Raw genomic sequence first — 23,696 nt, 5'->3', positions numbered from 1 at the left:
CAATGATAAGAAAAAATTAAAGAAGGGGTGGAGGTAGGGAAAGAAAAAAAAGGCGGAGGGGGGGGGGGGGGGGAACATGCTGAAGGAACAGAAATAACTGCAGTAAAACCCGTTCAAGAGTTTGGAAGCGATTTTATAAGGGCTGAACTGCGGCCCAAGTTGGTGATTTATGAGCAACCACACAGAAGTATGCGGTAAATGGTCTACATCCATTGGACTCCTTGTGTTAATTACGAACCAGCGTTCTCAGAAGCGTCCGTCTTTATTCTGAGCTCTTTATGCCCTTATTTTAGAAGCAATAGTTCTGGAGTTTACAGAAATAAAATGGCACATATGAGAACAAATCTTTTTAAAAGTGCCTTGAAGCTATACTTTTTAAATCAAACCAATGCAGCAGATCTGATAGACCTTCCCTCCTATTTAAATACGGAGTGGGGAGGTTATTAACATGAGCAGTCTCTGCACATTTGGAAATCTTTTTAGTGTCATTAGAAGGCAGTTTACCAGTTCAATCACTGATATGGGAAAGCAGCTTGAAGTTACTGTGGGTTTTGATGATAAGGGCGAGGGCGGGCTGCTCTTACATGCTAAACTGCTTTTTGACATTTCAGTGTGTCATTGTTATATGCTTGAGGAAGGTTTTATTTTATTGGGCAGAAAAAAAGAACCCTGCAGACCCCTGGCACAGTTGTTGTACAAGATCCCAATAAATTAGGAATTAAGTGCAGAGTTTTACTGTTTAATAGTTTATATTACACCAGAAAGAGTATTAACTAATGACTGTCTAACCAACACAAAATGGCAATTTCATGGGATGACAACCATGACAAGATGTAACCTAAATTTCACAGCTTTACATGTAGAGTAATAAAAATCAAAGTTTTGCATCGACTCGAAGATGATCCTAATTAGGCATGCATAATTGACATTTTATCATTTTTCGTGATGTGTACCAACATGTAAATTTACTTATGAAGTTCTGATACATCTCCAAAGAGTGCAAGTTGGAGGATTAAGTTTTGGGAGAAACCAAGAACATGCTCTGTATTTTTGAACTCCAGACATGTCAGCGTTTCATGTTGAAATCTTTGCTTTGAGAATTTTCAGAGTGACAGACTGGCACTGCAACAAGTTAAAGGCAAATAGTGACTGTCAGCACTGGAAACTTCAAAGTAAATCAGTTTTTCTGCAGTTTGAATACTTGTTCATGGCAATTTGCAAAGCATGGGAAGCTTCCCTCTGACTAATCAAACTGAACACTGCCGGCCAGTTACTTTCATGTGAGAGGTTCTGTTAGATTTGCTTATTCAGACTTCAGTAGATGACACAAAGTGCTACTTTCCTGCCATTGGGAATGCTTTGGATCTATGGCTTGAATTTGTCTCTTTCCAGGAGTTATTGTTCTTCTAAATCAACATCAGACTAAGAAAAAACTAATTATTTTAAAGAAAAGACTACCTTAATTAATTTAGTCACTCTTAAACTATATATACAAAGAGTGAGTTTTGCCAACCATGGGTTTATACAGAGCTGCAATTGGATGGTTTGGACAAGACAATTTTCGTTTTGTCAGAATGGCTTAGTCAAAGTACAGATCCAAATTAAATTCAGAAACTGGCAAGAGATAAAGGTTGATGTTCAGATGGTTTGTAGCCAATCTGACTGAACTTGAGCTGTAACAATAGACCAATCAGGTTTTAAGTCCTCAAAGCTGGTATAGACTAATTAAAAAATGACTTGCTGTTGCAAATAATGCAAAAAGAGATTTTCTAAGCATTTACTCAAGCAGACACAGCAAAGCCAGCTTCAAATATTTTTAGATGCTTACTAAGAAAACAGTTACAAAAACAATAGTTTCCGTCCAAGAAGCATGACATTCTTTGTAATTTCTTGCTTCCTTTTGTTAGTCTATAACATAAAACTTGAATACAGGGACATTTTTAATGATATGACAAAATTGGGATCTTTGGTATGAGGGATTACTAACAAATGTATTTCAGTAAAGTAAAATCAACATGTTTTTGTTTGTGATGATGAGGAAAAAACTGCTCGTCATTGAGCAGTCCTAAACATTTTCCCAACCTCATTCTGATGCCCCCATCCTTGTTGGTTTTGCCCTTGCTTGCTGTCTCTTGGTATGCCATTCTGAATTGTCATGTAACCTCCAGGCGACTCTCCAGTTCTGTGCTGTCAAACCCATCATGGCGGCCATCACCATCATCCTACAGGCCTTCGGCAAATATCACGACGGAGATTTTAAGTGAGCAGCACCTCCTTTTTTTTATTTTATTTATTTTTTTTATTGCATTTCATTCTCTTGTGTATCCCACTGGCGCATGTAGTTTCCAGAGGGTTTGTTTTGCTGCTTCTGTGAACATGTAAACAATTTGGAAATGGAGATAGGCATATCGCCTCTTTGCAGGGAGAATGATAAAAATGGTTGACTTGAGCTCAAAGTTATGGGATCAGTCTGTTATATTTGGTCAAATGTGATATTGCAACTTTTGCTTTGGAACGAAGGGTTGTAATTAACTGGCGTACTTTAAATTGAAAAAAAGACCGTTCCATTTTACACTTGTATATAATTCATGTAAAAGATGGGCATAAATTGCACTCAGAAAGTTTAGTAAAAGTTTCAAGGCTTCGGATAAGAGCAAAGCTCTTAACATAAGGAGGGTGAATTAGCATATATAAATTCTTCTAAATTCTTCATTAGATATCTTCTGAACCTCCTCATCTCAGCATCTCTATCTGAAGAGTCAGCTGTGACAACACTTGTTTCAAAATTACATAAAGGAAGCAGACCTTAATGAGTGCTTGATACACAAGTTTCCAGTTAGCATTCTTCTTCACCCTCATATCAAACCTAAAGATGTTCTTAATTCATTCCCTTTCTTATTCATCCACATACGTCACATCTTCCTCCAAGCTTTGCTGCAAGACCACGATGAATCACTCATTGTTTTCTTATGCTTTCATCATACCATGCGCTCTGTTCTGCAATGGTTTATTAAGCGCTGTCACAGCTGAATCATCGTAGCAGCTCTGTTCGAGTGCAACAAGAAACAATCAAATGTGGAAGTCTGCCTGCTTCTCTCATGCACTCATGGAATTACACCTATGCTTAGGCAAATATTTAAATGCTGTTCCACTTCCTCTCAATGCAGTGTTAATGGAGGCTACCTGTACATCACAATCATCTACAACTTCTCTGTGAGCCTGGCCCTCTACGCACTCTTCCTTTTCTACTTTGCCACAAGTGACCTGCTCAGACCGTATGAACCAGTGCTCAAATTCCTCACAATAAAGTCTGTCATATTTTTATCCTTCTGGCAAGGTAAGTTCATCCCTCTTATTTTGTGTGTGTGTTTTTATTTTTATAGAAATCTGGTCGCCACCGGTGCATGAAGCTACAAATGAATGGGTAAAATGTTGCTCTTTTCGCAGGAATGGTCCTTGCTATCCTGGAGCGGTGTGGGGTCATTCCCAACGCACTTTTCATCGACGGACATAATGTGGGTGCTGGAACCGTTGCAGCCGGCTGGCAGAACTTCATCATCTGCATCGAAATGTTCTTTGCGGCCATTGCGCTCCGATATGCCTTCACCTGCACCGTCTACCAGGAGAAGAAAAACGATGTGCCAGGTGAGCTGCGTTAGTTGAAAATGGGCACTGCTGTCGCAACAAATAAACTATATTGACGTGTTTCCAGGCTAATTGCCCTTCTCGCATTTCCGATGACATTCTTGAAAGTGTTTCTAGCAGCATTTCTTTGGTGATCTCGTTCTGCTGGCCCAGTCACACTGACCTTTAACTCATAGCTTGGCCTTTTAAACAGTGTTGTAAAGCCGACGCGTTCTCCAAAGCCTGGCAGAATAGTTGACATTAACTGAAGCTTTTATTTCTCCAGCTCTGATGTTGATGAAGGCAAAAGCATTTGAAAGATTATACCTTAGGGTTTTATTGCTTTTTGTTTGTTTTCCTCTTTACCTCTGTAAGAAAAGACTTTTGAATGCATGCCCTGAGAACATGAAAAGACACCAAAGAATTTGAGATTCTCGCAAACATCTCATCTGTTTCTAAATTATCTTAAGTCTATTTGTACAAAAGTTGAGATGTTTTTTTTTTTTTTTGTTTTTTTTAAACAAACCACTGTTTGGATCCATGCCACATGAATGTTGTGGGTGTCTGGGTTGGATCTAAAAGGAGCTTCAACTACATGAGTTGCATTTATTGAACAATGAAAGGGAGAAGAACAGAGTCTATGTGAAATCACAAAGAGTGTTCATTCCTTTAACATCTGGGAGGCACAACAATGAAAAGACTTAAGGATTTTTCAGAAAACTGACTGCAAAGGTTATGACTGTTGGGTGCAAAAGGCTGCAAAGTATTCAGGCGCCATAAAATCTGTATGGTAATGTTAATTCCTTTGCCTGGTCTGGGTCTGTGATTGCTTCTGCAGACCTCATTCTGCACAGCTTACAACAGTGTGGCTTTATTGATGCAGTGTACCTTGATTTGCTCAATGCAAATTTTTTTTTTGTGCAGCCGAGCTGAAGCCGTTGAAGCCGTAGTACACATAATTTATTCTACGCTGTCTTGCAAAAGTATTCTCTGACCATCAAAAATCTCATGTTTTTTCGAGGCCGCTCCTGCACCATAACTCCTCCAAAAAATAAAAAGCTTTATGGTAGGATTTTTTTTTTTTTGTTGTTGTTGTTGTTGATAATCAAAAAAATATAAGTATCAGATTTGTGGAGTAGAAGAAAATTGGCTTGTACTAAAAGAAATATGTACAAGGTGTGATGTTAAGGTCAATACGTTGTAGAACCACATTTCGCAGCAAGCACAGTTGCAAGTCATTTGGAGTACATCTACACCAGCTGTGCACATAAACTGAAAACTAAATTAATCTGCCTTGGAAAATTGCTAAAGTTCGATCAGATTGGATGGATTGTCCTTGATGGACAATTTTAAGTCTTGCCACACAGTTTGGGCCATTCTGATACAAAAACATTCTTTGCTTTAAAACATTCATGTCATTGCTTTTTTTTTTTTTATCGTTGTTGTGTAGTGACAAAATGTAGACAATCTAAATGGAGTTATGAATATTTCACTTTTGCAATGTGTTGTAACAGAATAATTTAGTGGTAGAACATAAAGCAATGAAACCCATAAGCAACATTGGTTTAGATATGCTCTAAAGGCAGTCGTAAGGAAAAGCACCGTTTTTAAATGTATTTAACCAGAGTAAACCTTCAGAAGAAACTGGCTCACATACTAGGAGCCTGAGGGCAGCTGGGAGGTGGAAAGGAAAAGAGAGATAAAGCAAATTACCATCCAAGCCGGATACAACCAAAACGATGCATGAAAGTGAGGCATGGTACGTAGAAGACTGACAGAGGATAAAATAAAGGGAAAAATATCTAGCATTCAAGGTAGTAATTATGGAAACGCTTTTGAAGGTGCACATTGTTCTCTTAAGGATTACTGTTTTAATCCTATGAACAAGTCGTTATTACTGTCACTGCTAATTGTCAGTTATATTACAGCTGAGTGGGCTGGCATGATAATGAATATAGGATGTCTCAAAGCAGAGATGAACATTGGGCATGACAGTTTGGAAGGAATGGGCTGCAGAGATGGACCATCAGTCACAGATCAGGAACAAGCAGCCCTGGGGCCTGAGATGGCCAGTGACCGCACATTAGGACACCAAGCTTCAGTTTTCAGAGCATTCTTGGTAAAGGACACCGAAGAAATGAGGCGACAGAGAAAAGCACAGATTAGGAGCATAAGAAGCAACAACCCAGATAATAAAACAAGAAGGCAAAGAAAAAAGATTGTAATGAACACATTAAATGTGATATAATTACCATAATCTTTCTGGTTCCAGATAAGTGACAAGTTTCTTGCTTTTTGTTTTTTTTACACCTACCTTCACTGTTATTTATGCCATGCAAAAAAAAAAGGAACAGCACAGTTTTGTACATGGAAAAAAACCAAAAAACTTTATCGTTTTGTTTCTGCAGAGAATCTTCCCCCAATGCAGAGCATCTCCAGCGGCTTGAAGGAAACCATAAACCCAGGCGACATGGTTCAGGACGCCATCCACAACTTCTCGCCAGCCTATCAACAGTACACTCAGCAATCCACACAGGAGGTCAGCCAGCCCAGCACTAATGGAAAAGTGGCCACGGGCAACAAGAGCTCTCGCAAGTCTGACAAAATCATGCTGATTACATCAGATGATGAGTTCTAGGCATTTTTCCAGCAAGAGACCCAGGTGTTGGTGCCCTTTCCACCTTTACCTCTGACCCCCTGGGGGGGAAAAAAAAAAAAAAAAAAAAGCTGTGTTACATTACTCACAGAGCTGGGCTGAACACAGGCGGTTCATTTTCGCAAGTACTTAGACAGGACTACCTGCTTCTGTAATGATGATTTTAATCAGAGGATGTGCATGAAATTTTGAGTTTTAAATTTCGCCGCTGAATGTACCGACAACTTATCCGTCTCCATCTCGCTGCGATAATCTAGAAAATGACATGTCATCTTCACTTCATCACACGATTCAGGAGCCACGCGCTTCCCTTAAATCAAGCTGCCGGATTTTCAGCTGCGTCCCCCCCCCCCCGACACCGACTCCGTCCGCGCCATCTCGCCACGGCAGCCTCTCTGGCTGTCTGAAGTGCGTTCCATCTGAATCATGTCAGTTTCAAAGAGCGGATGATTAATATGTGACTCCAGGTGGGAGGCAGGGGAAGCCGGCAATGGCTGAGAATGGCACTTCATGGACCGTTACTCACATCTGCTTGTTTGAAGTATTTGCTGAGCATTCCTCGGCATGGTTTCCTGACGAATGAAAGGCTTTTGTTCAAAGACGTATTAGTTTTGGAGCAGGCAATTCAAACTGCACTTCACTATCCTTTGTATCCACCATAGCAGGCATAAATTAGATAAACCCGTTGTCTACAAAGAGGGAAGTTGGATCATCTCATTAATTTTCTCAGCATGCTAAAGAGTAGCCCAAATAGACAGCCATGTAATACAGGCTAAGTTTTTTTTTTTTTTTTTCTTAAGGAATATTCTCTATTGTGACTATTTTTTGTGTAGTTTTTATGATTTCATTTCAATGCTCATGTTATCCCATCTTGCAAGGGTCATGAAATGTGTTCACAAGTTGATTAGTGTTAATTGTACTGCTCAGTATGGTCTGTGTACAAATATGTAATTGTGAACATTTTTATTCTATTTATTGTGAAAAGTTCGGGCCATTTCAACTATTGAACATTTATACATTTTACTTTTTATTCTCAATTTTTATGGTTAAATCTATATGCAAGTATAGCTTTTCAGGGACCTTTTTGTTAAGTTATTTTTTTAACTTGTGCCAATGTGTATGTGTTTTGGTTTTTTTTTTTTTTTTTTCTGGGAAGGCATTTATTAACATAAATGTACAAAGTAGTGCTAAACTGGCTTCAAATTTGACTTTTCTAAAGCTTTAATGCAACAAAAACTGAACATTTTGATGAGGAAAATTTTATTTAGAGGTATAAAAACACATCAATACTACTAAAAGGAATAATTTACCATATTTTCATTTCAATCAGGGCAGAAAAAATGTTTTATTTGTACACAAGGGTAGTTCATTGAGAAAACATGTAAATAAATGCAAAATAAAAATAATTTAGCTGTTCTTCTTTTACACACCTACACAAACCAATGAAATAAATACAAAACATATGAGCAGATTGACAAGTTTAAAGGGTAAATAACTGGTATGCTGCCATTAACTGTTCAAGGTTAGTATGGATGGCAACTAGTTGGCCTCAAATTATTGCTGTGAGACTATAAAAAACTCTTCCTTTTCAAGCTAATTTGGCTAAAAAACAAACTGCACTTACTAAAACCATATTTGATTTTTGTCACCCTTTCTGTATTCTAGCCTATTCTCTACATGGTTGAATTTAAACAGTAGCTTGTAGACTGGCAAAGCTGGTGTCAAAAGCTTATTTAATCAGACATGTTCAAAGAAAATCTATAAAAGTTCTTACATTTTCATCAAAATACAAGTTTTATATATACTTCTCTATATATGTACAATTCATATAAAAGTATTGGGCGGAAGGTAATTTAACTTCTGGATGTTGCCAAATATATTCACAATCTGTAAGAGGAAAGAAAAATGTCTGGACTAAGTCTAGTAAACATCTACGGCAGGAAGATAGCTGTGCCTCGTCTCACAAATAAAGCCTTCTAGATTTCTGTCTAACATCCGTTCAATTTAATTGGAAAAACATTTTCTATTGATTTGTATAAAATAAAAGACCATCATGTATCTTGGCCTGGATACAGTGATTGTGTATTTAACTCACCCAAAGAAAGGTTTGTCTCTTAGTTGACTAAGGAATATTTTTATTTTTATATGGGAAAATAGGAAACAAGACGTATAATATTAAGGTGTGTGCAAAATCAATCACCCCAGTCTCAGATTCAGTGTTAAAGTGTGTATAAATAGTTTTGAAGATTTACCACTAGAGGTCAGCATAATACTTTGCATTTTATTTGTCATGAATATGTAAAACTTGACTGACGCAAACAGAACGATATTGGTTTTGACTTTAGGACTGAAACACACCATCACATTAACAGGTCTGGGTTAACGGTGCTGAATACATAAAGCACTAAAAGCATCACTACCATGGAGTACACCTCAAAACCTGTGGTGTCTGCACCAGGTTTACACATAAAACTTATAAACTCTTAAGAAATATTCAACGTGGAAGTTTAAAGACTCTCTGACGATGCACTTTCATTTTCCAAGTCTTCACAACACTTGTCTCTGTGGGAACGTAAATGTGTGCTTTAAAATGTGCACTGAAGGATTCTATAATATGGTTTATTGCTTGATCACATTCTACTGAGGTCCACTTCACATCTCCCTAACACTAGTGCATTACTAATAGTTCTAAATGAGCTTTTATTTGACGTAACTGCAATTTCCACTGTTTGCAAGGCTGCAGGTTATGAGCCAACTAAATGTAACCTTAAGTAGTTAATCGTCGAGTATAAATACATAAAGGTTTTAAGTTATAAACACAGTCGTCTCGTAAATGTGAGTACAATTTGAAAACGGTCAGCATCAATGTCACTAACTTCAGTGAGTGATTACACAGACACACCACTCCCAGAATAGTGAAAGGCAGAAAAATAAGTAATATACACGTATATGTATATATATATATTTATATATATATTTTACTTTTTTTTGTATGTGTATTGTATAAAACTGATATCAGAAAAAGAACAAAGGACATAAAAGAACTGGGTGAAAATTCAAGGACTAAGAACACAGCAATGCCCCTGCTTAAACAAAATAAAATCACAGCAGGTTGTACAGCAGCATAGTTCCCCATTCTGTTCTTTGCAGCTTCTGAACAGGGGAAGAACAGTCATGTCTTCTTAGGCAAGAAAAAATCCTGACATGAGCAATCTCTATTGCATTGACTCCAATTTAGGAATGGATCCTCTGTAGGAACAGCTTGTTTTCAAGTCATCTTTATATTTAAATAATGCAAGATGTTCATAGAGAGAAAAAGGCATTTACTGCATTTAACATATGTTTTTTGTGAAGACAAGCGTCAGGAGTTTCTCTTGTAGAAGAAGAGTGTGTCAGATGCAAAGTAAATAGCTACTGGTTGTAAAAAAAAAAAAATACCAACACCGGCAGCAGCAGCACTTCTTGTGACCCAGCGGTAGGAATGAGTTTTTTTTGTTGTTTTTTTTTATGTCTGGACGGAGTTTATCAACGTAAGTGACAATATAACTAGAAGAGGATTTGTCACCTTTAATCTGTAATATACAGGAAGAAAGTTGATTTTTACAAGGACTACTTTCATTATCACTATATCCAATATGGATTACCCACCAAACATTGCAAGTGCAGCAGAGTTTACCATCCTTGCTAACTTTAGACTTCCACTAAATATTCCCATCACATCATCATCATCATCGCACATTTAAGCCCCAGTACATACAAGAATAATTTCATTGTTGCATCTTGTAATTTACTTTATACTGTATCGTTACAGTTATAAGTGCTATAATGAAGTAAATGCTATTATTACAAGCAAATTTAGCTCAATCTGCTTTCGAAGCACATTCAAATGTAAAAAAGTTAGTCTTAAGTTGAGTTGCAAAAAGGTTTAAAACCTGTTAATGTTACCAAAAAAAAAAAAAAAAAAGTCAGGGGGCCATAAAATAGCCATCAGAATTACACCCAACACTTCCCAAACAAACTTTACAATGACTTTAATACCTTTTAACCTTTTTAACAAAAATAATCTACAATGGCAAAAAAATTAGGACCTTTAGGTATGTTTCATAATTGAAGCAAACATGGAGGAGAGATCCTCTGGATTTGGCAATGCCTTCCAATTAATGTTACCCACACCAGGGTTGTCCAAACATGAAACACAAATATATGTTTGTCAGTTATCCCCTTAACAGCTTCTTTTATGGATTAGCATAAGCTAAACAAGCTCAAGAACAAATTAAAATCTGAGAAAACTTCAGTTTCATCCATCTCTTATATCACTGGAAACTATTGAGAAACCTCTAGACTTTAATCCTGGGAAATTTAACACCTTGTTGTGCTGAACTGCATGTTAGTTGTAGAGTACTTATAGATCTTTAAGGCAACAGCTTCAAAATTTACAGTTTTTTTTTATGTAAATTTACACAAATGGCAAATAGCTATACTCCCATAAAGTCAAATCATTTGTATTTTATGTTCTGCAGCATCAAGTATTACACCAGTAAGACAAACTGTAATAAATCTCTACCATCAGTCACAGAGGTCGGGTCACAGAGGCCCAATACCCTGCCGGTGCTGGGGGTCGGGACGGGGTTGTGAACAGTGTGCAGACAGTATAGATTGTGTAAGAGGCAGGCGAACGGAGACAGAACTGTGAATGCAGCATTACGTGACAGAGCCTGGCATCCGATCCTTCAGTCTAACAAACTACTGAGGATCCTCTCAGTACAGGATGACTGGCTTCAGGATGTGTCAGAGCCAGCAAAGACCAGGCAAAAGAAGGGAAAGCCCAGTCCTGTCAGCACTAGGAGGGAGCTGAGAACGGGGTGGGGCTGGTGTTGTGGTTAGCTGACTTGACAATGGTGATGACGCTGGTGGTGGCCACTTTGCCGGGTGAGATTGGCCCCCGGGTCACAGTCCTGGCGAAACACTGCAAGGCCTCGTACTTAGCTCGCAGCGCATCCAGCTCCAACCTCATGCTAGCATTCTCTCTGGCCAGCTTGTCCACCTCCTGCTGCAGCTCTGTCTTTTGTCTCTCCAGCTCTTCCTTCTGGGTGACACGCTTGATGCGGCAGCTGGCTGCATAGCCTCGGTTCTTCAGGGTCCGTCGCCGCTGCTTCAGCCGGACGACGTCTTCCTTCGTCAGTCCACGCAGGTGCTGGTTTAGCTCCCGCACCGACATGGCCACCAACTCATCGTCGCTAAGCGCCGGGGCATTCTCACCCGTCTCCTTCTTGACCTGCCGGAGGTGGGTAGTGAGTAAAGAACAACTCCACGTGCGAAAGCAATTTTATGAAGCATTTCTTAAATTCATGAGGCTTACCCTTAAAGCTTTGCTTGTCTTGAAATGAGTCGTCATTCCCTGCATGCAGAAAACTGACCAGAACCTCACAGAAGTTGCACTGAAAATGAAACGGATAAAAAACAGACCGTTTAACTTCAACTAGCTGGAGAGCAGCATGTTAAAGGTGATTGGCAGCACATTTAGTTGACCTTATCAGTACCAGCTACCCATTCCACTTTCGTCGACGGAGGACAATTTTCAGAGTTGCCAAAAGCGGATTCATTTGAACTGAGAATCTAGGTTTTCTTTCCATTTCTCGCTCTGCCCTGACAAATCTCACTCCCAATAATGAATGTTGTCCTTGAACTGAATGGTCATAATCACCAGTTTTTGATGCCATTTGTTTTAGAGTATCGAGCAAGACTATTGCTAAACATCTGAACAACATACAATTATTTGGATAGATGAGGAAATACTTTTGGAAATAAAGCTTATTTATTTGTAGATCTGATTTTATATAACTATAGAATTCTAATATGACACCTATACAATTCTAAAAAGCTTTGATTGCTCTTTATCAGCAAAACCCATCACATTGGCTAGAAACAACACTTGTTCAAGTAAAATCTTGTATGTTTCTAAACTGGTTGTCATGTAATGCATAGGTTAGGTTAATTAAAGTTTGGTCATTTCACTTCATTGAATAAAGACCAACAAATGTCCCAATCTCACTATAAGCTTTACTGAAGACTAGGTCTCCTTAGTGTATTATATATTTTTTTCTCCTTGTAACAATTTTGACAGTAGCTTGGCTTACACATGCCAGCAGATGGCAGCAAGCCTCCACGTTAAACCTCATCAGTTTTTGACAGCGTTTGTCTTTTCTGCTAAGAGTGAGGTGAGCCAAACTTGTTCATTAGAACAAGCAGAAATAAAACAGCTAAGCCCCACCAGGTTTTTCTTTCACAGAACTCTTTAAAGATTTAAACTTTCTGTGTGTCCGTCAGAGTTGTTTTTTTTTTTGTTTTTTTTAAAGCCCCCTTGGCACTTATTATACAGCGGAACAGGTTTCTCAGGCTGCTCTTATGACCAAAGAACAAGAAAAAGGAAAGGGGAGAAAAAAACTGAGCAAGTGTGGCACACATCCCCCCAAGGCTCCATTTCAGAACCTGCAGACCAGCCTGACTGGGAGTTCACTGTTCCATGCTCCACAGCTACCATGGAAACGCCCTGTGAATGGGCGTGGGAGCGTGAGTCACATGGTCAGCAAAAGGGTAAACAACTCTCATTCATAACCGCAGTATGGCCCTTGGATAGTGCTAACAAGAAACTCAAACTTTCTTAAATGTGATCATAATACTCTCTCTTAAACTTAGCGTCTGTGATATTTCTCTTAATTTTGCCAGTTAGCTCGTATCCCGTCTTTTGCAGAGTGTTTAATCCTTTAATATGATGTCTGTGGGTCTACCGTCAGGCTGCAGTGCTCCACTCTTTCATCCCACAACAGTATAACATTTGCAGTTATGCTGAACTTTACAGAGGAGTACAGCGGTGGAAAATTCCAGGAGGGAGAATGTCACAGGGAAATAGTTTCCTTTACAGTCAGTGATGTATTTTTGTTGAGAGACAATGTAGTCTATCGATTTAAGGCCGTCTCTCTCCAGTTGGATCCTCTTACATTGGGCTTTCCTGAACTGCTCCATGCCCTTATTTAACTCTAGTGGATATTTTTAGCTCACACTGCTGACATAAAATTCTGCCAACTAAACAAATCTAGGCAAGTATGTGATAAGTGATACTTCAGAGGGAGAACAAATATCCTCTACAGCGCTTTGAAATGCAGCTTTCACTCGAAAAAAAACGCTCCGGGTGCTGCAGTGTTTCACTCCGTGATATTCATCATGTTTTCACATTTTAGGTCATAAATAGGTCTATGCTAATTCAAGAGTTTGTAGAATGCGGTTGAAAACTGCAGGGAAGTGAAACTGAAAAACAACCATGATACTCTGCAACGTCAAGAACTTCCCTTAGAACAGTTAAACGGAAAATAAACAGAAGCAAAATACATGAAAGGTGTTAAACTATGTGTGTGTAGAGTTTTGAGAACGATCCGGTCTAATGTCTCATTTACACTAGAGAGCATCGCTTTATCGATATTTCAGAAGCTTTAAATATTGACGGAGGGATAAAATGAAGTATTTTCTGAAACAAGTTGGTCTATAGCGAGACAATTTTGAGTAGTATTGTGTCAAAAGGGATCCCTTGTTATATTTGTTGTCTTGAAAGTCTTGAAAAAGTGGTGTAGGGCCTCCCTTTCTTGAAAAGGAGCCTCCGGCCAGAATCCAGAAGACGAGTTGTTGCCCTGAAATTCTTCAGCCATGTGCTTATTCTTTTTGCAACTTGCACGCCGGTATGGTTTTCATAATCAAGTTTCCTCAGAGGGAAAGTGGCAATTATGTCACACAACCAAATCCATTCGTAAAGACGAGACACAAACAAAACATGGCTTCTCAACACAGTCAAGAAACCGACTTAGATCAGGTTTTCCATAAGGCAGCCTGAGTAAATTCCTCAAAGCAAAGCCGCAGATGGCGGGTACAAAAAAAAAAAAAAAAAAAAAAAAAAAAAAAAAAACAAAATTTCATTCCTGAGCGAGCACACATGTGCAATCCCTCACATGCGTATGGGTAAATCTTCTCGGGAGAGAGAACGCATGTATTCTGAAATATGTTCTGTGATGTACTCGTGTATGGGGCAAGGGGGTCGCAATATCCCCACTCTTAGCATAATGGTTGCAAATATTCCAAAATGTCTGGAATTCAGAAGAGTCTCACATCCACTGCTTGCCCAAACAAATCATCTGCACCCTTTGCACATGTGTGCAAGCAAGCACTTCACCATCACTCTTTGAGGAAGGAAACATAAACAATACAGACCACTTTTAACTCTCAGGTTCCATATGTTTCATCACTGCAGAAGCATGTCTAGTGACTAATAGCTAAGGATAACTTTTACTCAGCAGTACACTAGAGAGAGAGCTGTGCACATTCTTAGTGGATCTGTTTAAACGTTTAAATGTATAACTAAAACTTTGTCCCCCAAATGTCTGACAAATAATCAGCCAAAACGTTTGGTGTTATTGGAATTCTAGCATTAGAAAAATATTTGTTTGCGAAAGGCCATAATAAAGAGCAAGATTTTCTTAGCAGGTTATTTCTTTAATTTATTTAATTTTGGAAGTTTAGACATATTCAGTTTTAATTTCAACAGAGAATCAAAAGGCCATACTTCCCGTATTTGCAACTGAAATCTGTCTTTTTGTTGTGCCACCTTTGGAGCTATGGCTTCTTCCTCTGAATGCTCTTTCAGATCATTCAGCACAGGAATTGTTACTCTGTGGATAATGAACTGATCTCGCCAAATTCAGCCAGAATCTTCATTTGCTTTTAATATGAGGTTGACAGAGCTGCACAACATATTGCTTCACAGCAATCACAATATCAGTTAGTGCAACAAATTACTTAAATGCAGTATTTGTTTGAAGAATGTTAGATTCCGTGCAAACAATGCTCCCAGTAACATGTTTAACATGTAGGATAAACTTTAACATCCTTTCATGCCCACACTATGTGTTTTTTTTTTTTTTGTAACTGAGATGTTAAAACTCACAAGAGGGTTAGAGACACTGAGACACTGAGATGAAGGGTTATTAAGACTTATTAAGGTTCATAAATCTCTTCCTGATCTTAGCTGATTCAATGATCATACAACGAAACAGCGCATTTGATGGTTTCCATGTAAATACATATACAGACATGTCATCATTTTAAATAATTTAAAAAGAAGTTTATAAATCTATGAAATCATCAGCTGGGCTTTTCCAGACTATTTACAGGTATAGTAGCAAATCTCAGAGTAACATTCCAAATTCGAAGTAAATTAAAAAAATCAATCAATCAGTCAAAAACAATTCTCATCATTCTGACATTTTAAAAATTTCCCCATCTTATATAAAGTCAGTGAAGACAAAAGGTTATGTAAATTAAAATAACTTGTTTCAACTAAATATGCAGTTTATTAGAAGGAGACTCTAACAGACTTCTGACACCCAAAAGCCTGCGCTTAGCATTAGCATAAGAAGGCAAATAGAAACAAGACGAGTGAATCCAAAACAACTTGACTCAAAAAGAGGTTCAGTAAACTTTTCCGCATGATCAGTGACACCAACTATTACCAAATCTTGGTTACAGCATGATACTGTGGGGCCCAGTTGCCTCCTAAAATAAACAGCTTATCAAAAGGGTTATGAGCTCATACTCTGGAGCTAAAAAAGAGCTGACTTGTCTTTGTTCCTTTATAAGTCTGAAGTAAACAGAAAACAGATTTGTCTAGACTCTTCTAAGAAAGCTTTTCCCACACTTATTCAAGAATGCGAGGAGATTTTTGCTCCCGACTGACGTGCGTGGCACTCTGCTCTTTCTCCAGCGCAGCACATTTGGTGGGATGTTATGCAAAGGAAACGGAGAGCATAACTGCATGGTGAGTCATGCTGTTTACGGGTAAAAGCGACGACCAGCGGCAGGGAATCACACCCTCCTGATCTGGCGTTTCCTGGAAAATCCCGTTGTTTCAGAGAAAGGAAGGAAAAGTACAGAGAACTTTGGAAATAGTTGCTACGATCAGCCGGAACCTTTGTGCGGAAAGGGAGGAGGACTCACGGAAAAGATATTCTCCCAGACACTGGGATAGAAATGTTAGGAATGCAGGGAGGAAACACGCACTTCTATTCACTTTTTTTTTTTTTTTTTTTTACACTGACATTAAATATGAGTGAGCAAGAAAATGATCATCAGCAGGGTTCCATACATTAATTTTAGTGAATAGTTGAGAGGTTTTCCTGCAACTTTTAAAGCAATGAAAACACCACCACTTTGAATGTTTTGGATTATTTGTTTGCCCTGCTGATCACCGTTTATTCTCACCACAGTGGTAAGAAGCCAAAAAAGAATAGATAAAACCCAGAACCAGCCCACAGTGTAAGCGTCACATGCAGCTTCTGAGGGTCCCCCCAGTAGCTGCGGGGGAAATAATTTAAAATAGCAGTGAATATTTCGCAGGTCAGGTTGGGAAAAATGCCATCCCCATAAAGAAACAGTGAAACAAGGCAGCTGTTTAATGATTGATAAAATAAGAGTAATTCTCTGAAATTGCTACGCCATTTCTGAGGTTGCCGGGGGTTTTTTTTAAGATGGTAAAAGTGTATTTTGCTTTTGACCCAGCATTGCTTAGCTAGACCTTTAAAGAAAATCTCATCTGTTAAGCAAAATAAAAGAGAGTTATTTACTGCTGGTACATAACTCTCTGCTCATGTCTGTTACACTGCTCATGTCTGTTACACTGCTCATGTCTGTTCAATAAAACTCTGTTTAAATATATCTGTGCTCTCCTTTTAAGGTATTAGTTCAGGCTCAATAGTTCCTTCAAAGCAAGCTGTGGCAAACTCTCAAAGCAAAACAAAAACATGCTCGGCATAAATGAGAAATTAGGAAAGTGCAATAAAATCTCTGGCCTGGACATGAAGATGACTGCTTTGAGCTTGACCTATCTGTTTGAAAGTCTTATTTTCAAGTCCACGTGGAAAAAAGTGCTTAAGTTATTCCTCGTTTGATTGGCTAGCAACATGAGTATAAATACTCATGAGGCCTACTTAAACTTTAAATAATTCAAATGGCAATTTTTTTGATGCTCTTTGGAAAACATTAAACTGTAGGAGTGACAACATAGTAACATAGGAACAATTTATAAGTAATGCAAGAATACTGAGCCGGCCAATAGTTTAGCTATCAGCACTGAAGTTTCCTATTAAGACAAAAATGAGACTAGAGTGAATGTGATCACCTCTAGATCAAATCTAAAATAGTCTCATTAGACATAGACTGGAAAATCCCACACCAAACAGATATTCATCAAAGAAAGAAATCACAAAATATAAAACCAGAGGCTCTTTAAATCTATTATTTTTTACTCTAATTGCATATTTGTTAAGGCCCATGATTTTTTTTTAAACTTTTGGTTATGAAAGCAAAAGAATAAATAAAAAAATAGGATTCATAGATTCTGTTCTTGTTCTCACAATCACAATGGTGTGTTTGGTCTTGTGAGCTGGATGTATCACCACACCCTTTGACATAAGTGGGGCTGTGGTGGAAATTAGCCCCTGGCTCCCTGGACAACCTGAGACCGGCTCTGTTGAAACATTACAAGCTTGAAAGGAATCTTTTAAGACTTTAATAGGAAAAGCAGAGAGAAAAAAAAAAAAACTATTTGCAATTTTAAGTGGCAGAGAGAACTGTTTCAAGAAGAAAAACACATCTTCATTCAATTATGTGTTATTTTTCCTGTTTATACCCCACTTTGTACATCCAACAGTATTAAAAATGTATGATGCTTAAAGGTAATTATCAACAAGACTTCTTTTATTCCAATAAGAGGAGCAAAACACACCACAGTGAACGTGTTCCATGTGAATCATACCATAAGTGACCACAAATATTTCACTTTCACAACATTTCACCACAACGCCTTGTGCAATCAGTGACACTGATTTGACCAGACAAAATGGTAAACCCTGAGAAAAAACTGTGTATATATATATATATATATATATATATATATATATATATGCTGCCTGTTTCGGGGGGGAATTCTCTTCGAGTGCTTTGGTGGCACAATGAGTCAGCTGTTGCAAGTTCTCCCTCCAAAAAAAACATCATCACTTTGGTGACTGAGCCACATGTTAACCTTATGACAGCGCAATACACACGCTACCCCCTCCCTCCTTCAGGCTGAAAGGCGCCCACCAGAAACAAATGTGAATCAGAACATCCTCCTGGCTCCGGATCTGTGGCAGATCTCAGTGGAATAAACCATTGAGAGACAAATATTTTCCATTTATTAATCACTGGACCACAAGTCCAAAATGTTGTGGAGAAGATAATGCTAAAGTAATGAGAATCATGTGCCATTATGTCATTGGCCCTTACAGGATGTCTCCCTTATCTTGACCCAAGAAATGATGATTTCTGTTCCCCAGAAATCGTAATGAAACAAGTGATAAGATAAGGCCACTTGTTCCATTTGAGTGGTTTATTGTTTGTGGAAATATGCCCCTTCCTCCCCCGCCTCCCTCCTGCAACGGACTAGTCAGCCCCGGTGGTCTCTGGTGCCCTTTCTCCCACATGTCTACAATGCAGACCACGTGTTGATTCCGATGTCAAAAACCGTAGACTGGCATTTTGCAAAGGAGGAACCTATTATTGAGTGTTAGAAACAACCTATAAGGTTGTGAAAAATGTGCGTGGAAATAGTTTCAGCAGAGACAGGTGGAAATTCTTGGATTATTTCACTTCCATTTTCCTTAAAAACCTGATCGACTGGCGATATGTTTTTTTTTTGTTTGTTTGTTTTTTGTTTTGTTTTTTGTTTTTATTGAAAAACACGACCATTATAAAAAGTTTAAAAAAGTGTGTTTTCAATTATATACGATGGTCTTGTCATTTTTAAGTGAGTGTTCAGCTTTGACGCAATGCTGTTATAGGCTATTTTGATGCTAGTTTATTTTCAAAGGTTTCAAACATGCAAATTATTTTACTATAAAAAACTTAAGGATGATAAATTAAAGTATTTTTTTATGGCTGTACTTTAGTAAAGTAACAATAATAAAAAGAGGGAAAACATCTTCAGTAGTTCTGATAATTTCCTCACTTCAAATGCACTCACTTTCTGTGCACTATTTCTTTTTTTTTTTTTTTTTTTCCCGCACCCAACCGGGTCCTCTCGGCTCAAACAATCCACCAAGTCAACATAAACTTCCAGAACCACTACCAATAAGCTTCCTAACCGGCCAGTGAATCTAACACCAGCGTGTCTGCGCCTATACATCAGCGTGACACATTTCAGCAATTTTCTGAGGAATGTCAAAACATATTCTAGAAAAAAAAAGAAAGAAAGAAAGAAAAAGAAAAAACAAAAAAAACAACAACCATACCTCTGTGAACGCGGATATGTGTAGTCGGGGATGCGTAAAGGTACCGGAGTAAGTTTCCTATCCAAGCGGCGAAGTGAGTTGACCCAGTCGGCGAGACGCGGCAGGAGGGTAGTGGTGTATCCTCGTACTGAATTAACTACAAAACAACAACAATGTACCAACATTCCACGCTCTGCTTCCGCAAGCGCTCACGTCACCGATTCCTCGTGACCGCCCCCTCCATTCATGAAAATAACTTTCTGCTGACGTCAGTCTAGAGAGGGGGGCCCGGGGCCGGGGGGAAGGCCAGAAATAGAAGACAGATACTGCTGGCAACCGCTTTTGCTTACTTTACAAAACAAATCAAAGTCGGTTTGCCAGCAGTTTACTTGCTGTACTTGTTGCTCTCTCCGCCAGACGAGCCGCCTGTTCTGTGAGCGCACACTTCCATGGCCAGGTTTGAGCTACAAGGTATTCAAAAATGTGCTTTAACGGAGGGAAAACAGCGACGCTCCCCCTCCCCACCCGCTCTGTCTGCCTTTTGGGAGCAGCAGCATTCCATTCCTGGGGAAAGTATGCAGAGTAGTAGCCCAGAAGTCACAGGATTTCTCTTATTTTAACTGCAGCATGCGGTGTCACTGCTATTTTGGGTAATTAACTACTGACCTTAAATATGTTAAGCCATATAAGGTCGAAACTTTTATTGATTTGCCGGTTCAGCTTTTCAGCTTAAAACAATCTGATTTATTTGACAATGGTATTAAAAAAGAACAAAAACACTGTTTACACTTTAAACACCTATAAATAGCTCACCCAAATTATAAGCAGACTTTGCCTCTTCATGGGGCCTTGCTGGCCTGGGGGTCCAAGACCACTTGAATTTACACAACAGCTCAAGGTTGCAACTTTGAGCTTTCATACTTTCTGACTGTCGGTCATTTCATCCCTGACTTTTGTCTCTTTCCAAATGGTTCCTTCATCCATATGACATTCTACATGAACCAGGTATCAGTTCATTTAAAGTCATTTTCTCTCTTGCTTATGACCTGCAGTGAGGAAAGGAGTTATGTGACGTTGCTAAAAATATTCCACACATTAGATTTATTTTAGTTTGATCAGGAAACATTTGTTATATTCAAAAATTAAAAAATAAAATGGTCCAAACTGGGTTTAAAACAGCAATCAGTGCAAGTAAGGTGAAATGAAGTATATTCAGTAAAATAATACACAATTAAATTAAACTATTTATAGCTACCAGGACAAATTAATTGATAAGCAATGGAAATGAAGTGGACAAGTTTATATATATATATATTTTTTTTACTGGAATAGCAGCATAAGTGATGAAATGACAATTTCTTGGAATGAATATGCTCAAAATGCACCACCAGTGATCTAGATCGCACATTAAACCACCTTCAGAATTTGAAAGATGCAATAACACGTCTACATTTGATGCTAGTTTATTAATTTGTGCTTCATGTGTCTTAGCTGAGGGGCACAGTTCATGAACACACTGTCACTGTTTGTTGGTATAGATCAGTGAGTAACAGCCTGGTTTGTTTGCCTGTGAACTAAACATTAAAGCTTCCTTCATCCTGTGATGAGTGTAGTTGGAAGTGGACCCCCAAAAGGAACTCTAATCTGGGCCCCAAACGACATTTGGCCTGCCTATTGGGGGGCACTGTCATAAACAACAATGGAAAGGATTACCCCCCCTTTAAAAACACTAATAATTGTACATTACTTTGTTTATATAAATGTTTATCCTTGAAACTTGTGAAATAATTTATGCACATTGTAAAGCATCACCTCTTTACACCTTGCAGAAATAAATTGTAGTTCTGTAGAGTGTGTGTGTGTGTGTGTGTGTGTGTGTGCGTGTGTGTGTGTGCGTGTGCGTGGGTGGGTGTGTGCGTGTATGTGTTTGTTTGTCTTTGACCATTTTAGGTCAAACACTGTCTCATTATTGAAACTCTTTTGCTGTGTGATGCTTAATTCAATTTTTTTTTTTTTTTACGACACTATGTTTAGCAGCAAATGAGGAAATGCACAGAAAAAAAAAATAAAAATATGTCACACTCACACAGTCACATGCATGATGTTATCCTAACCTTTAGATACTCCTTGACTTATGCCTGATTAGTAATTGCTGAACTGAATTTTGCAATTGCGTTTATTCAGACAAATAGAAACAAAACAAGTATGTCTTTTACCTGCAATTATGGTCTGTTTTATCCAGATTACTTACATTAGAAGAACGACACTTTGACCTCACAAAGGAATGTTTGTCCAATACGCAAAAGCCATATTCCGGTGAATCTGACTCAGATTTCTTTTAATTTACTCTGTCGTCGCACCATGCTGATAGGTTGTAACATTAATGGTCACTGTTTCGGTTTACCTTATATGACTCCGAAGAATGGTATCTTTCTCTAAATCACACGTGGAATCAGTTGTTTGCTGAAGATGGTGAGTCTGATTATTGCATGCGTATTGCAACATGTTTTAAAGCCAAATGGCACTTGAACCTGATGACTAACAGTCTTTTGTTTTCTCAGCTTGTATCACTGCCTCATTAACCACAAGCAGCACCGCAGCGTTTCCTGTATGTAACAGTCAAGCAGATGCATGAATTGATGAGCCGCTCCACCTCTGTTTTTTTTTTGTTTGTTTGTTTTTCCTATATAGAGTTAAACGTAAGAACAACAATTCAAAAATATTTAGATTTGGAATCTGAATCAACTTTATATGCTGATTGGCTTCAAAATTGCTGCAATAGATTTGTCCTCTTTTTGATAAAAGTCTTCTAGTAAATTTTGTAAGTGTAAATATGCTGATAAAGTGGTAGGCTTTATGTAGTTGTTAAAGTTCATAACAACATCTGAGCACGTCCATTGTAAGATATGTTGCATTATTCCATAATTTGAGCTGGGAGAATAATAGATATTGAATGAAAGTGGCCTGATAATAGAGCCTTGGAGAACTTTGCAGGTAATTGTTGTGCACTCAGTTTTATGACTGCCAAGTGACAAAAATCAGTCATGGGTATAGCAAAGCTGCTGCTGCTCCTTTGCATCAAAAGGGGTCATTTTGACACGGTTTAAGTATCCAAGCTTCATGAACCTCTACCTTTGGAGGTTTTCCACCTCTGTTCCACAAGGAAGACAGAGTGCTGATTGGAGATTAATATATCCCTTAGAAAAAACTTTAAAGTGTTGTTAGAGACACCGATGGATTTGAAATTGCCTTGCTACTTTTACAGCAAGACCTCAGATAAGCAGAAGAGAGTGAATATGTGGAGGAATGGAGGAAGGAGATCCAACAAAATTGTGTACAATCTGGATGAACCACAGAGGTGATAAGATTGCATTATCTTCCACATACTGATTTAACATAGATTAGATGACATCGAATCAAAATAAACAACATGAATTTCAAAGTGTATTGGTCAAATGGCATCTGATGGGATCATAAACAATTATAGGCATAGACATTTTATTGTGAAATACACTAAATTTGCTGAGGAGAACATAAATACTTGATCAGATGGGATCAAAAACGATTAGAGGTTATCCAACATGGACTTTTATTATTACATTAATTGGAATTGTAAGAATAATACCACTCTCAACTGGACAATATTGGAGATTAAATGATTTTTTTAAGTAGAGCATAATAATTGGATGAAAGAAAAAAAAAATCCAAATAGCTGAATCTGAAGAAACATGCAGAGTCAGCGCATCACAGAAAGAGATAAGATCAAGCATCTCTGGGAACATTTCTGAAATTCTGCATCAGTCACATATCCAGCTGCTCTCACAATTGAACACTGTCTTGCTGGAGCAAGCACAACAATGGGCCAAAATAAACAAATATGTTCAACACATCATTTAAAAGATCTGCTCCAGAATATATATATATATATATATATATATATATATATATATATATATATATATATATATATATATATATATATATATATATATATATATATTTTTTTTTTTTTTTTTTTTTTTTTTTCTTTTTGTTTTTTCTTTTTTGGGGGTCTTTTTTTTTTTCTCTCC

The 23,696-nt window shown here is 38.1% G+C and overlaps 2 protein-coding genes across 2 annotated transcripts in view; one reads left to right on the top strand and one right to left on the bottom strand.

The window, feature by feature from the left end:
- Nucleotides 1–7,389, top strand: part of tmem184a (transmembrane protein 184a) — a 23,325-nt gene extending 15,936 nt beyond the window's left edge. The window contains exons 6-9 of the mRNA XM_015053626.1: nt 2,169–2,260; nt 3,168–3,337; nt 3,448–3,645; nt 6,033–7,389. Coding sequence (XP_014909112.1) covers nt 2,169–2,260; nt 3,168–3,337; nt 3,448–3,645; nt 6,033–6,262 — 690 coding nt within the window. The 3' untranslated portion in view covers nt 6,263–7,389. The remainder of the gene's footprint in view (nt 1–2,168; nt 2,261–3,167; nt 3,338–3,447; nt 3,646–6,032) is intronic.
- Nucleotides 7,390–9,711: 2,322 nt separating this feature from the next.
- mafk (v-maf avian musculoaponeurotic fibrosarcoma oncogene homolog K) lies at nt 9,712–20,196 on the bottom strand. Its single transcript, XM_015053627.1, has 3 exons — nt 19,648–20,196; nt 11,640–11,718; nt 9,712–11,555 (listed from the first exon to the last, which is right to left on the bottom strand). Exons 1-3 carry the CDS (start codon nt 19,809–19,811, stop codon nt 11,121–11,123), a joined length of 678 nt encoding a protein of 225 aa, XP_014909113.1. The 5' UTR covers nt 19,812–20,196; the 3' UTR covers nt 9,712–11,120.
- Between the last annotated feature and the right edge of the window lie 3,500 nt (nt 20,197–23,696).

This window comes from Poecilia latipinna, unplaced genomic scaffold (assembly GCF_001443285.1).
Source record: "Poecilia latipinna isolate Pla-1442-1.1 unplaced genomic scaffold, P_latipinna-1.0 Scaffold1188, whole genome shotgun sequence".
In the NCBI taxonomy this organism is placed as follows: Eukaryota; Metazoa; Chordata; class Actinopteri; order Cyprinodontiformes; family Poeciliidae; genus Poecilia; species Poecilia latipinna.
This window is presented reverse-complemented; position numbering and strand designations above follow the sequence as displayed.